We start from the raw sequence: 15,553 nt of genomic DNA on the forward strand, positions 1-15,553 counted from the left end.
ATCCTGAATTCTAATGGAAAGAAGACCAAGGTCCTGCTTTTCAAATTCAGTGACTCCAGCAGTATCCCTTCTTTTGACTATTTCTCTTTGACCCCGCTTGAAAAATTTGGCATCTCTAATTTAGGTGTAAAAATGAAGCACAGCCTAAAACCTGGATCACAGGTCATTGCTGTGCCTAAGTCTTCTTTTTTCTAGTTTAGGCAGCTGTCAGAAATCAAACCCCTCTGGTCTATGCCATTTATTACCTCCTACTTGGATTATTGAAACACTCTTGATTGCCAAGGCCTCCCTCTCATGTTTACAGCTGGTATAAAATGCTGCTGCACGATCTTTAACTGCTTTAACTTCTGTTGGAGAGAAAAAGTGCGGAATGTGCAGTGCAAGAGGTCCTGGGGACCAGCATTAGGTTATCATGGGTTGAGTGGTAAAGCAAGGTAAATTTGTTTTTCCCTTTGCTAAAGGAAAAGGAACCTTCTAAAGGTGTTCATCTGCCTCCTCTATGCTATTTCTTTTCAGTGGGGGGGCCAGACATGAGCTTGTTACAAGCAAACGAGCTAAGAGAAATACCAGCCAGAAGTCTTTCCACTGGAGTTAGGAGACATTGTTCAGGATAAGGAAAGAAACACATTTTAGCATTATCTTAATGGTGTTTCCCCTTCTAAATTGTCTGAGCTGCTTCACTCTTACATGCCATTGTGATCTTAGATTGGCTGACCAGATATTTTTTTGTTTTCCATCCATCCATTGTCTTCCGCTTATCCGGGGTCAGATCGCGGGGACAGCAGCCTAAGCAGAGAGACCCGGACTTCCCTCTCCAGCCACTTGGGCCAGCTCTTCCGGGGGAATCCCAAGGCATTCCCAGGCCAGCCGAAAAACATAGTCCCTCCAGCATGTCCCGGGTCTTCCTCTGGGCCTCCTCCTGGTGGGACGTGCCCGGAACACCTCTTCATGGAGGCGTCCATCCTAACCAGATGCCTGAGCCACCTCAACTGCTCCTCTTGACGTGGAGCAGCAGCAGCTCTACTTTGAGTCCCTCCCGGATGACCGAGCTTCTCACCCTGTCTCTAAGGGAGAGCCGAGACAGCCTGCGGAGGAAACTCGTTTTGGCCGCTTGTATCCGTGATCTCGTTCTTTCGGTCACGACCCAAAGCTCCTGACCATAGATGAATGTAGGAACATAGATCACCCAGTAAATTGAGAGCTTCACCTTTTGACTCAGCTCTATCTTCCCCACGACAAACTGGTACAGCACCTGCATCAGTGCTGATGCAGCATCAATCCATTTATCGATCTCCCACTCCATTTTTCCCTCATTCGTGAACAAGACCCCAAGATACTTGAACTCCTCCACTTGAGGCAGGACCTCCCACCCAACCCGGAGAAAGCACTCTACCCTTTTCCGGCTCAAGACCATGGCCTCTGTCTTGGAGGCACTGATTCTCATCCTGGCCGCTTCACACTCTGCTGCGAACTGCTCCAGTGAGAGCTTTAGATCATGAGCTGATGAAGCCAATAGGTCCACATCATCCTCAAAAAGCAGAGACGCAATCCTAAGGCCACCAAAACGGATCCCCTCAACACCTTGGCTACACCAAGAAATTCTGTCCATAAAAGTTAGGAACAGAATCGGTGACAAAGGACATCCTTGGCAGAGTCCAACCCTCACCGGAAACGAGTCCGACGTACTGCTGGCAATACAGACCAAGCTCTGTCACCGTTCATACAGGGACCTAAAAGGCCGTATCAGCCTGGTACCCCATACTCCCGTAGTACACCCCACAGGATTCCCCGAGGGACACGGTCAAATGCCTTCTCCAAGTTCACAAAGTACATGTAGACTGGTTGGGTGAACTCCCAGGCACCCTCCAGGACCCTGCTGAGGATGTAGAGCTGGTCTAGTGTTCCACGGCCAGGATGAAAACCACACTGCTCTTCCTGAATCTGAGGTTCAACTGTCCGACGGACCTACCTCTCTAGAACCCCCGAAGAGACCTTACAAGAAGTGTGTGACTCCCCTATAGCTGGAACATACTCGATGGTCCCCCTTTTCGAATAGGGGGACAACCACCCTGGTCTGCAATCCAGTGGAACTGCCCCCAATGTCCACGCGTTGCTGCAGAGTCGCATTAACCAACACAACCCTACAATATCCAGAGCCTTATGGAACTCCGGGCCAATCTCTTCCACCCCCGGAGCCTTACTACCGAGGAGCTTTTTAATCACCTCGCTGACCTCAACAGCAGAGATTGGTGAGCCAACAGGCACCAACAACCTTGCAACCACATCTCCGGTAAGCTGCTTCGGCAATGGAGGCACGGAACATGGCCCACTTGGACTCAATGTCCGCCACCTCCCCTGGAACATGTTTGAAGCTCTCTTGGAGGTGGGAGTTGAAGCTCCACCTTGCGGGAGACTCCGCCAGGCTTTCCCAGCAGACCTTCAAGATTTGTTTGGGTCTGCCAGGTCTGACCGGCATCCTCCCCCACCATCAGAGCCAGCTCACCACCAGGTAGTGGTCAGTGGAAAGCTGCGCTCCCCTCTTCACCCGGGTGTCCAAGACATGCAGCCACAGATCAGATGACACAACAAAGTCAATCATCAAACTGGTTACAAGAGCACATATGGACACCCTTATGCTTGAATATGGTGTTAGCTATGGACAATGATGAGCACAGAAGTCCAATAACAAAACACCACTCAGGTTCAGAGCGGGAGGGCCATTTCTCCCAACCACACCCCTGGAGGGGCGCTCTCCAACACCCCCTTCAAGGACTCCAAAAAGGGTGGGTTGTCCGAACTGCTGTTCGGTGCATCCCCGTCCCCCACCCGTAGGCAGAGGGAGGCTACCCTCTCGTTCACCGGGGGGAAATCCCAATGTACAGGTGCCGAGATGGGGGGCAACAAGTATGCCCACCCCAGCTCGGCGCCTCTCACCAAGTTCAACTCCAGAGTGGAAGAGTGTCCAACCCCTCTCAAAGAGACTGGTTCCAGAGCCAGAGCCGTGCGTCGAGGTGAGCCTGACTATTTCTAGCCAAAACCTCTCTACCTCGTACACCAACTCAGGCTCCTTCCCCACCAGAGAGGTGACATTCCTTGTCCCAAGAGCCAGGTTCTGCAGCTGAGGATCAGACCGCCAAGGTGTCTGCCTTCGGCCACCACCCATACCACATTGTACCCAACCCCTTTGGCTCCTCCCACAGGTGGTGAGCCCATCAGAAAGGGGACCAACCTTTCCTCTTCGGGCTGCGCCCGGCCGGACTCCATGGGTGAAAGCCCGGCCACAAGGTGCTCGCCAGCGAGCCCCACCTCCAGGCCTGGCTCCAGAGTGGGGCCCCGGTGACCCGTGTCCAGGAGAGGGAACACAGTTTCCATTCATGGCATTCATCATAAGGTGTCTTTGGGCTGTGCTGTGTCTGATCCCTCACTTAGGACCTGTTTGCCTTGGGTTACCCTACCAGGGGAATAATGTCCCTGACACCATAGCTCCTAGGATCATTGGGACACTCAAACATTCAGGGGTTGTAGTTTGTTGTAATCAGAGTTGGCAATTAGTACATTATAGCTTTGCTAATTTTAAAACATAATGCCATTACTGTCCTGTGAAGAATTTAAATCGAAAATTTATATATGTAAAAATGAATTTTTTCCAATGATATTACTGAATTTGTTTTGTTTGTTATGCAAATATTGTACTAATATACAACTTGTTTGATTGTTTAAATTGCTTTTTGGTGACACAAAACCATTTTTCACTGTATAAGCAAAACCCTCCCCTGACATATGTTCACATATAAACAACGTAATCAAACTGATCCACTGATTCTTGTTAAAGCAACCATTAAAATTAGGCACATGATAAACAATGTATATCATTCCACAAATAGATATGTTTATGTGAAAATATTTAGGGGATTAAATGAATTACCATATATTTTTTAGGAATTTTTGAATTTGTACTATGTACTATGGAATTGATGGTTAATGCTCAAGTCTTCCCCTGTCTCTGTCGTGATTTTCCCACACGCTGGGCTGCAGGGAGCCCTCCGCATCACATTTGGTGGTGCGGGCATCAGAGCACCCCCCATGCAGTTCCTTGTGACGTCTGCCTCGCTCTGTACGAGTGCTTAGCCAGGACCGTGGGAGGGTTAAGGAAAGGATGGTTGACCGTTGTTTTGTGGATTAAGCACTAAATGCAGGCACTTGGATGAACACTCATATCGTTCCTTCTACAGTCATAGTCATGTGACAATATTTTGGGAATTCTGTGGTCATTATGGGCTTGTATTGTATAAATAATGCTTTTTAATTTTTTGTTTAAAAAAAACTATTAAATCTATGGATATTATAAACAATGCACATTTTTGCAAATATAGACATGGTTAATTGAGAATTTTTGGTAGTATTTTAAACATTTCAATGTTTGATTTGAATTTAGTGTCTTGTTTAACCTAAGTTGGTCATAATGGTTTGCTTACCAGTATACCGCCATATTACTTGCACACAGCTCTTGCTAGACCTAAGCTGCTTCTTACGCTCTGCCCTGGATGTAAATACATAGCTCTGCAGGCTATACAAAGGCTCCTCATCAAGATTGTTGTGGAGGAAAAAATAAAACTGTATTTAAAAGTTTGAATTCATTTGGATATTTCACTTGGTGGCTGGTTTTACTGAGTTAGTGTGTTTAGTCACACTCTGCCATGTCTGATGACAAGTGTGTCAAGATCTCAACCCAAACTGAACAATTGAGAAAAGCTGTTTTAAAAACTATCCAGCAGTAACGTTTCTCTTCCGCGGTTCATGTTATGTTTGCTGTATATTGTACTTAAGGTAAAAATGGTAAAGATAAAAATAACTGAAAATCTTTAAAAATCTTAAAAAATAGCAAGAGACTTTATCTTTTATGTACAAAATTATAAATGTTCATAGATATATTTTAAACCAGCAATGTAAAAACTATTCTGTTTTACTCGTACTCGTCGTCTTCTGCTTATCCGGGACCGGGTCGCAGGGGCAGCAGACTCAACAGAGACGCCCAGACGTCCCTCTCTCCAGACACCTCCTCCAGTTCCTCCAGGGGGAGCCCAAGGCGTTCCCAGGCCAGCCGAGAGACATAGTCCCTCCAGCGTGTCCTGGGCCGTCCCCTGGGTACGCTTGGCCTCACGGTACCCGTCAGCCGCCTCAGGAGTCCCACAAGCCAACCACAGCCGCAACCATTGACGCCGCGACAGGCACCGCAGACCTTACGGCCACAGCTACGGGCAGCAGCATCGACAATAGATGCGGAGAACATGGTCCACTCGGACTCTATGTCTCCAACATCCCCCGGGATCTGGTCGAAGCTCTCCCGGAGGTGGGAGTTGAATACATCCCTGGCCGAGGGCTCTGCCAGGCGTTCCCAGCCGACCCTCACTATGCGCTTGGGCCTGCCAATTCTGTCCAGCTTTCTCCTCCTCCAGCAGATCCAACTCACCACCAGGTGAGGATCAGTGGACAGCTCAGCCCCTCTCTTCACCCGAGTGTCCAAAACATGCGGCCGAAGGTCTGATGATACGACAACAAAGTCAATCATCGACCTCCTGCCTAGGGTGTCCTGGTGCCAAGTCCACTGATGGACAACCTTATGTTTGAACATGGTGTTCGTTAATAGATCATATGACCTAATCATTATACATTTGTGTTTTAGAATGATGTAAAACATATTATTTACACTCAAGGTTATCATACCACTGTGGCATCTCTGATTTTACCTACTGTACTGTTCACTGATAATATTTATCAGATTTTCTTCTCTAGTCTTAATCTTTATCATCTTTGTAACATTGTCAGGATAAAGTTGTTCATAATGCATGTAATGTGTTTCAATGATGTCTACAGATGTTAAAGAAGAGGCTCCTGAAGAACAGAGTCCTGATATGGACCAGCAGGAGCTGGAGCTCCTCCACATAAAGGAGGAAAGTGAAAGAATCTGGGCCAGCCAGGATGGAGAGCAACTGAATGTGAAGAAGGAGACTGATGATATGAGGTTTCCATTTACTGTTGTTCATATGAAGAGTGAAGAGGATGAAGAGAAATCTCTGTTCTCTCAGCTTCATCAACACAAAACAGAAGAAAGAGATCTTCCAAGCAGCAGCTCAGCTGACCAGATAAAAGCAGAAATTAAAGAAGAGGACTGTGGGACAGCAGAATCCAGCAGGAACCCAGATCCAAATACTCATGGAAACACTTCCAACTATTCAGAAACTGAAGAGAATGATGTGAACCACCATAAATCTGAGCTTAAACGCTTGTCAGATTCTGAAACTGAAGACAGTGAGGAGGATTGGAAGGAGAGCAGGACTCCAGGATCAGGCAGAAACGCTGTCAACAAATCTTTGAGCTGCTCTGAGTGTGGAGGAAAATTTACTAACAGACGCTCTCTTCAGAGTCACATGACATGTCATCCAAGATTAACGTCTTCAGATTGTTCTGGTAATGAGACGTGTTTCAGAGAGAAGAAAAAAATGGATTCACTGACAAAAGTCCAGACGAGTAGAAAAAATTTTAACTATGGTGAGTGTGGTAAAGGTTTTAACAGGAAACAAGATCTTAAAAGACGCACAAAAACCCACACCGGGGAGAAACGCTTTGGATGTGATGCATGTAGAAAAAGGTTTGTCTACAAGTCACAATTACACAGACACCTGATAATCCACACAGTAGAGAAACCCTTTGTTTGTGATGCATGTGGAAAAAGATTTAACAAAAAATCACATTTAAACCAACACATAAAAACTCATAAAAGGGAGAAATTATTTATTTGTGATCCTTGTGGAGAAAGATTTTCCGAAAAGTCACATTTAAAGAAACACATGAGAATTCACACAGGAGATAAACCGTTTGGATGTGATGTTTGTGGGAAAAGATTTAACCGGAAATCAACTTTAAATCACCACATAAAAAGTCACACAGGGGAGAAATCCTTTGGTTGTGATGTTTGTGGGAAATTATTTATCCAAAAGTCAGATTTAAACAAACACATGAGAATTCACACAGGAGACAAACCCTTTGTATGTGATGTTTGTGGGAAAAGATTTAACCGAAAATCGACTTTAAACCACCACATAAAAATTCACACAGGGGAGAAATCCTTTGGTTGTGATGTTTGTGGGAAAAGATTTATCCAAAAGTCAGATTTAAACATACACATGACAATCCACACAGGAGACAAACCCTTTGGTTGTGATGCATGTGGAAAGAGATTTACCTTGAAGTCACGTTTAAACAGACACATGAAAATCCACACAGGACATAAACCCTTTGGATGTGATGGTTGAGAAAAAAGATTTTACCAAGAGTCACATTTAAACACACACAGGAATCCACACAGGAGAAAACCCCCTTATTTGTGGTGCATGTGGAGAAGCATTTAACCGAAAATCAACTTTAAACCAGCACATAAAAACCCACACAGTAGAGAAACCATTTGGTACGGATCCCATCAAATGTCAGTGGGGGGAAAAAAAATAAAGCCAGTGGATATCTGCGCTCACAGTTTATTAAACTGTACACTCAGTTTCAACAATCTGTCTGCATGGTTTGGTAAACTTTGCTCTCCATTTTGCAATCCTTGTGCGTAGATTACTCAGTGACATCTGTGGAGACTTTTGCTGCATGGCCCACACCTACAAGGTAAGTTCAGTGGAATCTGTGAAGTGTGTTGATGAAACCATGGCAGTGCTTTATGTTTATATATGACAACAGATCCACTGAACTTACCGGGCCATGCGTCCAAACTCTCGACAGATGTCACGGAGTAATCTGCATGCACGGATTGCAAAACAGAGCACACAGTTTATCAAACCGGGCTCCATACTTTGATTGTGATGGTTGTGATAATTTTTTTTGCTTTCAAGTAATATTTAAACATACACACAAGAATCTGAACTGGGGACAAACGTTTTGGATCTGATGAATGTGGTAAAAATGTTGTACCCCCCAAAAAATAATGAACCCCCCATTATGGATAACCTTGTCCTTTCACAACTACTCTTAGCAGCTCTGGTCTCCTTAAGGTGTGTTCACACCGAACGCGGATTCTGCGATAGGAGCGTACGATTTACATGTCATCCCTATGTAGAGGCGCGTTCAGGAGCAGAGCGGAGACGAAGGACACGGTGCGGAAGGCACGCCGAGCGAAGCGAGAGCAATGGATGAGTTGAAAAATCTGAACTTTTTCCTAAATTTGCGTCGCATCAACCAATCAGGGACTGGATGTGGCTTTGACGTAGGGTGAAAGACCGCAGCGGAGAAGAAGCGGTTGTCAGTGAAGATGGAGGACCAGATAATAGTGGTGGTGTGCGGCAAGCTAGAGTTGTATGACTCAACTAATTACTTTTACAGAGACAAGTACAGAAAGGAACTGGCCTGGAGAAGAGTCTGACTGGAGTAGCAGGTAAAACTTTAAAATAGCGCCATTGCACTTTTGTCTTATATTTAGGAGATGTGGACATTAAAAATCGGCTGTTTTTTTATTGAGCTGTAATTTATTTACTCACCAAAGACAGATTGACAGGCGTTCAGTGGCGGGGATACAGCGCCGGTAGTTGGTGTCCCGGAGGCCGATTCGTCTCCCAACGCGGGACAGCAGATCTTCGAACTGGGTCTTGGATAGACGGAAGTACCGCAGAAATCAACCATCATCCAGACGCAGCTCCTGGAGTAGGTGGTGGTATTCTCTGAACTGTTCCCGTCCCTGAAAAATCTCGTGAACCCAGGGACGTTGACGTCGGCGGCGTTTTTCAGCTCTCCACAGGTAAAACACTATAATTAGGTCCGTGAAATCCATGTCCACCGTGTTCAGTTGAAACCAGCAAGCAGCAGATGGAAGCTCCTCCTATTTGATGATGCGGCGAAGCGTTGCCTCTTGTTCACATTTGGCAACGCAGAGTTCACGTGGAATGTTAAGCGAGCAAAAGCACACAAATGACGCGAAAAATTCGCAGAATCTGCTTTCGGTGTGAACGCACCATAAGTCGGTTTGTTCCTGGTCTGCTTATAGAGGGGCTGGCCTCTCTCCTGTGGGCCTTTTTTATTTGGTCTGACCCATCTTCCTCATGTGTGGTTGGTGGTGTTGTATGTGCAAAATGTGTTGGTAGACACACAAATGTCACAAAAACTGATTTGTTATTGTGTTGTGATGGAAATTCTTGCAGTAAGCATTCCACAGTGTATGACCTTTGGTTTACCTCACTCCAGTGAACATGTGTGTTAGAGGAGGAAGCTGTAAAAGCCATTATCAGAAGTTTAATGGTTAAGGGCATTTGTTAGGATGATGCCTCAGGGAGAGTAGATGGTTGTTTCTAGGTAACCTAGGTAACCTCTGAACCCAAGAAGGGTCTGGGGTCGTAAAACACAGACTCTTTGAAGTTGAGATAACACTGTCATGTTCTGGTATAAATACTGTGTGTAAATGTTGATCGGGGCTCTGCTTCACTGACGCTGAATGCCTTTGAATAAAACTTATTAAGACAAAGTCTGGATTTTCTCTTGTTATGAGTCAACTTCTACCCACTTTGATAAGAAAATTCCACAACAGTGTCAGTGAGTTGGTTCAGGTCAGTTGTCCAGTCAGCTGCAGCTTTATGAATCGGAGGCTGCATGGTGGCGCAGTTGGTAGCACTGTTGCCTTGCAGCAAGAAGGTCCTGGGTTCGATTCCCGACCAGGGGTCTTTCTGCATGGAGTTTGCATGTTCTCCCCGTGCATGCGTGGGTTCTCACCAGGTACTCCGGCTTCCTCCCAAAGACATGCATGTTAGGTTAATTGGTCAATCTAAATTGCCCTTAGGTGTATAAATGAGTGTGTGCATGGATGTATGTGTGTTGCTCTGCGATGGACTGGCAACCTGTCCAGGGTGTACCCCGCCTCTTGCCCATAGACTGCTGGAGATAGGCACCAGCTCCCCCGTGACCCACTATGGAATAAGCGGTAGAAAATGACTGACTGACTGACAATGAATCGTGATTAATCGATTTATTGAAATAATTGTCAACTAATTTAGTTATTAAATAACTGATAAATGAAGTAAACAGACTCTAAAACATACCATTTGGTGAAAGAACATCCCACTCAGAGCAGTAATTAGGCCAAAATTCTGCAACAAATATATACATTTTGCATTTAAGATGAAAACCGTTTTTTTTTTTTTGTCTGTAAATATGCTCTATCCTGAACTCCTCAAGTGTCATAGTTTTGTCTTCACCTGGTTCAAATTCAGTAAAAAAAAAAAGAATCTCCTGTTAAGCACCTTTTGCTGTCCAATAGTTTGTCGCTTAATAAACAAAAACATTTGGCAGATTAAGCATTTAGCAAAATAATTGTTAGTTGCAGCCCTATTCTAATCTGTGCAAAGCAGGGCTGTAGCTTCGACTTTGACTCCTCTGTCCACTTCCTTATAGTCCTTACCACAGGCTTAGGAGTTCTTCATTTATCTTCCTTTTGTATGAGCTGAAGCAGTTGATGTTCAGAGGCCTTAAGCTGCTCAGGGCACAGGGTAATAGATATCCTTTAAAACTGTGTAGCAGTGGTCCACAGTATTGATGTCTCTGGTTGGGCTCTCTGTATTTAGGAAGTTCATAGGTGAGATATGTGCTGTTAAATTCCCAGAGAACAATCATGAGGGAGTTTTGGTGTTGCTTCCTCCACATCTGTGATCAGGTCAGCTAGCTAAGGGCGGCAGATCTGTGGAAATCCCAGTTACTTGTGTCACTCGTTTAGTTATTCAGGGAGCGGACATTCTTCAAGTAAATATACGGGAGCAGATCTTGCAGTCCTGTCGGAGCTTGACAAGTATACCTGCATATTTTCCCAGTCTGCTTCTCCAGTAATATACACAGAGAGGAAACCAGGATCTCAAAAAGTTGCTCTCATGAAAAAGATGGTTTAAACCCTCGAACACCTGGTAAACTCCCCATCCCTACCAAACCCTCCCCCCTCCTGTGGTGCATTCACACTGGTGTGCAGCTCTTTGGGCCACACTTTGGGTATTTTAGCTTTTGATTTGTCCTTGTAAACAACTGTCATTGTTATAGTAATACATTACATTAAAGTCCACAAGAATATAATCAACCAGAAAACAAGGTAAAAAAAATATCCTAAAGAATAAAAAACAAGTTGCTGTCCCGTGCCATTCTATTCTATAATTTTTTTGAATCAATATAGAGATGATTTTCATTCTAGAAATCTATATCTATGTTATGGATCCAATTTAGATTGTTGTGTATATTATTGTTTGATATATGGTCGCCTCTGGCTGCTCATCTCTCTCAGATTATTTTGCCCCACCCATGGATGAAACGTGGACTTGGACCTTTCTTCGCTTCTGTTCATCAGAATGGTCCACATAAGAGGTTGTGTCTTGGCAAAGAACATTAGTTCAGGATAAAACAACCTAAATATTGTTAATTTCATCGTGTTTAGCTTTTCTTTCTGGTGCTATAAGGCAACCTTGTGATGCTAATGTGAACATACTCTAAACCTTAAGGCTAGTCTTATTTGTTCTGTGTTTTAAAGTCGAGATAAACTTTACTTATATTTATAAACACTGGTTGTCCAGTAATGGGATTTTGCTCCATTTCATCCGTGTTTTCCCTTATCTCCTTGAACTAACCTGCTAAAAATGTGTTTGTATATTGCTTAAAACATGCCTAAGGTTGTCTCTGCTAGCAGCTAACATGCCAATACCTCTGCTAATACTACACAGTAGCTTTGTTTACAACAGAGCTTGTTTCATTCACTCCGTAATTGTTATATAACGCGCCGTCAGAGCTTGTATACACATTAATATTTGTATTAATGGTATTTAAGGCATGGGTAAAACTTATACGATTGTTGAATGACCTTATTTTCTTTATGTTAGGAGTCGGTATCTCGGATGTGGTACCACCACATTTCTCTGTTTGTCCATTGGCTGTGTGCCCCCTGGTGTCTTTTAAATAAAGGTTTGCACCACCATTTTAAGAGTTAATAACTCAATTCAAACATGTGCTGAGGAATAATTGCAAAACATTGAAAGTCAGTTGTCTAAAAAAATCTGTGTATCGTCCGTTCTTTTCATATTCAATTAAGATTTCAAAATTGGAAAATGAAAAAACTGCTTGATATTTGTTTATAAATCTGTTACCAAAAACAAATGACGGGAAATTTTTCATACTTTCAAATAGGAACGGAAATAAAGGGACACGTGGACTGATTTGTTCCACTTGTGTGAACCGGAAGTTATTGTCGTCTTCATGTGTTGCTGAGACACAGCCAGAAGATGAGTCTAACTAACAATGATGAGTCTAGCTAACATGTCAGTGCAATTTTATAGAATAAATAAGGCTTATTTAGACTAAACTACCATAAGTTACCCGGAAGATCCTGTCGATTTTTTCGGTTGTCATGTTGTCTTCTTTGACAGTCACCCGTTTAGTTCCTCTTAACAAGATGAAACGCTCCATGATTGATGTTGTTTTGTTAAACTGAAAAAGTCAATCAACCTAATTAGACAATAACATCCGGTTCTCATAAATATTAAATATCAAAATCTGTCCATGGGTCCCTTTATTTCTTTTCCTATTTTTGATCTGAGCATTAAATCGAGAGTACAAGAATGACCAGTTATTTGCTTTTTGGTGTCAGATTTATATACGAAATAATGAACTGTTTTTTCCTTTTCCGATTTTGAAATCTTAATTGAATATGAAAAGAAAGAATGATACACGGATTCAAAAAGGTTGTTGTTTTATAATTTGGAAAATCATTCTTTAAATAATGTATTAAAATAAAAAAAATATTTTCACTAAAATATTCTTTAATCCCTGGTTCACACTGAAGGATTTTCAAATGGTCAGCTGATTTTCAAAACCCGAGGCCTCATACGTGACAATAAAAAATTGTAGGTATAACAGGTTCGGTCCTACATTGTGTGGTGTCCAGTCAACACACCACGCACGAACAGATTTCACTCAAAAATATTCAGATTTCAGACTGGAAATCTCAAACTCTCTCAAGATCAAAAGTGAGTTCAGAGTAGAGGGTGACACAGGAGTGGATTTTCTCTCCTGTCCCATCCCGCTCCCACAGAAAAATGTCTTGTCTCATCCCAATCCCAGGCCAGCATAACGAAAAAAAATCCTGTCCCGTCCCACTCCTGGTAAATTGACTCCCACTCCTGTGACTCTCCCATTTTAGTTTTTTTCATTTAGTCTTTTGATAATTTCTTTCTTTGAAGGACCAGTTAGGTCCCTGTTTTTAGTTGTAGTAAAGGCCAGTTAAAGTAAAAAGAATAATAATGAAGAAATAATAAAATATCAAACAAGGAAACAGACCATGTCTATCTTAGTTGAATTATCAAAATGTACCTAGTTGTATTTGACTTATTTATTAAGTGACTGTTTCCTTTGAACAATGACATCACTTTTATGTTTCAAGTTGCTGAAATGAAAGAAAAATGCACCTAGTAAGAGAAATGTACTTGTTGAACAAAAGGGCAAAAAGGCATTACCTTCATAATTTAGAAACTGTACCTCAATGGTTCACAGCCCTGGTCCTCAGGGACCCCTTCTCTGCAAGTTTTAGATGTTTGTCTGCTCCAGAACACCTGATTTAAATTCTGACATGACCTCCTATACAGGCATCAAGAATGGAGGGTCAAACTGGACACAATTAATACAATAAAATCATCATTAAATAAATAAATGTTGTGAATGTCCCATAAGTGAAGTAAATGTAACATGAAAGAAATGTAACATTAAATGTGCCATAAAATTAAAGGTATCATTTATTTATTTAATACATCATTAGAAACAATAAATGTACCATTATATCATGAAATGGACTATAATGCAATTAAATGTGCCACTGAATAATTAAGTATAATTTTAAAGACGACATGACGTAATTAGTGGTACACTTAATATTTAATGATGTATTAAATAAATTGTACATTTAATGGTACATTCCATTTTTTTCTATTTCACAACATATTTATTTAATATCTTCCCTTAATGAAGCCTTTCTACGGAGTCCGCGAGGGGACAAGGGGGGATTTTTTTCGTTTTTGTGTCCCCACGCAATAGTCTTTGCGTTATTTCGCAATACTTTGTGGGATAGTTTCCAAACCAGATAACTGCAAAAATGAAACAAACACTATACCCGTTTTGATATTTATTGAGTTTTATTTTGAAATCAGCCTTAAATAAAATTATCTTCAATCAGACTAAAAGACAGTTTTTATCCACAAGCTGTCAAACAAACTACTGAACAATAAAACTGCACGAAACCACATCTGTGACACTTTATTTCCTTATTACTGCTGCATGATGTGTACTTTTTTTTGCACGCCATTAGTGTTTTTGTTTTTATCGTGATTTGAACGGTTCTTCTTATCCTAAGCATTTCATCGCATTGTTTACTGCATGTTAACCTGCATATGACAAATAAACCATATCAATCACATATCAGTGTTTGTTTTATGAGCAGTTTGTCATCTGTGCTGTTGCTCCAAAATGCCGAACGCAAAAGTATTGCGTGGAGACGCAAAAGTAATAAATTTCCCCATGTCCCCTCACGGGCTTCCGTACCTTACCTCTTAAATCTTTAGAGCACATGCAGCAGTTTTGTTGGTCAGATGAAACTGGACACATGTTGGTACTTTTGGTTTGATGAATGAAGAGATGCAGGACTGATTTAATCCAGAATCTGTTTTACAAGTGTCCTTTAATCACTGGTGAACTTGATTATAACTAAACACGTTTCACAAGCAGCAGACTGCGTGTTAACACCGCTGCATTCAACTCTCCTGAAGTTCGGTAATATTTGCGACTTTCCTGTCAGCTCTATGAGTTTAATAGATAAGTCCTGACTTCTGACTTTACGTTACAAGTCCAATTTTACCACGTCCAGTTCTCCACCTGCGTTTGCTCCCTCCATTCTGAACGCAGGTGGAAAACATCGATCAGAAGCTCTGTTGGCTTGTGGGTCGTGTAGTTCGTTTGACTCGCATTATAGTATAGGCTTCTTGGAAAAAAACTACACAATGGCGGCGTCGATCCAAGTTTTTTTTTTTTCTTGACGTTTATAACAAAGTCTCAGTTTTACATTTCCAAAGACAATTGATCCTAGTTTATTTTCCCTCCTATTGGTTAGCTCCCGCTCCTGTCTGCTCCCGTTCATTTTTTATCCTGTACCGTCCCAATCACGGGATCTTTACTGATGCTGTCTCCCGTCCCGCGGGATTCCTGTGGGAATCCCGTGACCCGTGGGACTCCCGAAAAAATGTCAGCCTCTAGTTCACAGTAATTCTCTTCTGTGTTTCCGTCACTTGGCTTTGTTATTGGCTATGCATCACATTTAACGGGCTGCGTGCTCCTTTGTCCTCGGGGAACACCCCACAGGGTAGGAAATTGGGTCAAAGTGATCCAACATGTTAAATATCCCTATTTGAGTTTGGAGCCGTCCCGACATCCTTCCAAGCAGACTAGGTCACACCAAGGCAGGATTATCTCATAAGATTATCTTAGGAGCCATCACAAT

The 15,553-nt window shown here is 42.7% G+C and overlaps 3 protein-coding genes across 13 annotated transcripts in view; 2 read left to right on the forward strand and 1 right to left on the reverse strand.

Moving 5' to 3' along the window:
• LOC124861391 (NACHT, LRR and PYD domains-containing protein 3-like) overlaps positions 1 to 15,553 on the forward strand; it is a 923,911-nt gene that overhangs the window by 851,906 nt on the left and 56,452 nt on the right. The gene's annotated exons all lie outside the window — the stretch shown is intronic.
• The window catches only part of LOC124861426 (gastrula zinc finger protein XlCGF57.1-like), a 1,067,819-nt gene that overhangs the window by 460,095 nt on the left and 592,171 nt on the right, over positions 1 to 15,553 (reverse strand). The window lies entirely within an intron of this gene.
• LOC124861417 (gastrula zinc finger protein XlCGF57.1-like) overlaps positions 1 to 15,553 on the forward strand; it is a 364,644-nt gene that overhangs the window by 32,963 nt on the left and 316,128 nt on the right. The window contains exon 4 of one of the 4 annotated variants that reach the window (XM_047355168.1): positions 5,875 to 7,725. The exons of the other annotated variants lie outside the window; for them this stretch is intronic. Within the exon in view, the coding sequence (XP_047211124.1) occupies positions 5,875 to 7,313 (1,439 nt within the window). The 3' untranslated portion in view covers positions 7,314 to 7,725. Of the gene's footprint in view, positions 1 to 5,874; positions 7,726 to 15,553 lie in introns of those variants that run through there. 4 annotated transcript variants of the gene reach the window in all.

This window comes from Girardinichthys multiradiatus, chromosome 24, assembly GCF_021462225.1.
Source record: "Girardinichthys multiradiatus isolate DD_20200921_A chromosome 24, DD_fGirMul_XY1, whole genome shotgun sequence".
Lineage (NCBI taxonomy): Eukaryota > Metazoa > Chordata > Actinopteri > Cyprinodontiformes > Goodeidae > Girardinichthys > Girardinichthys multiradiatus.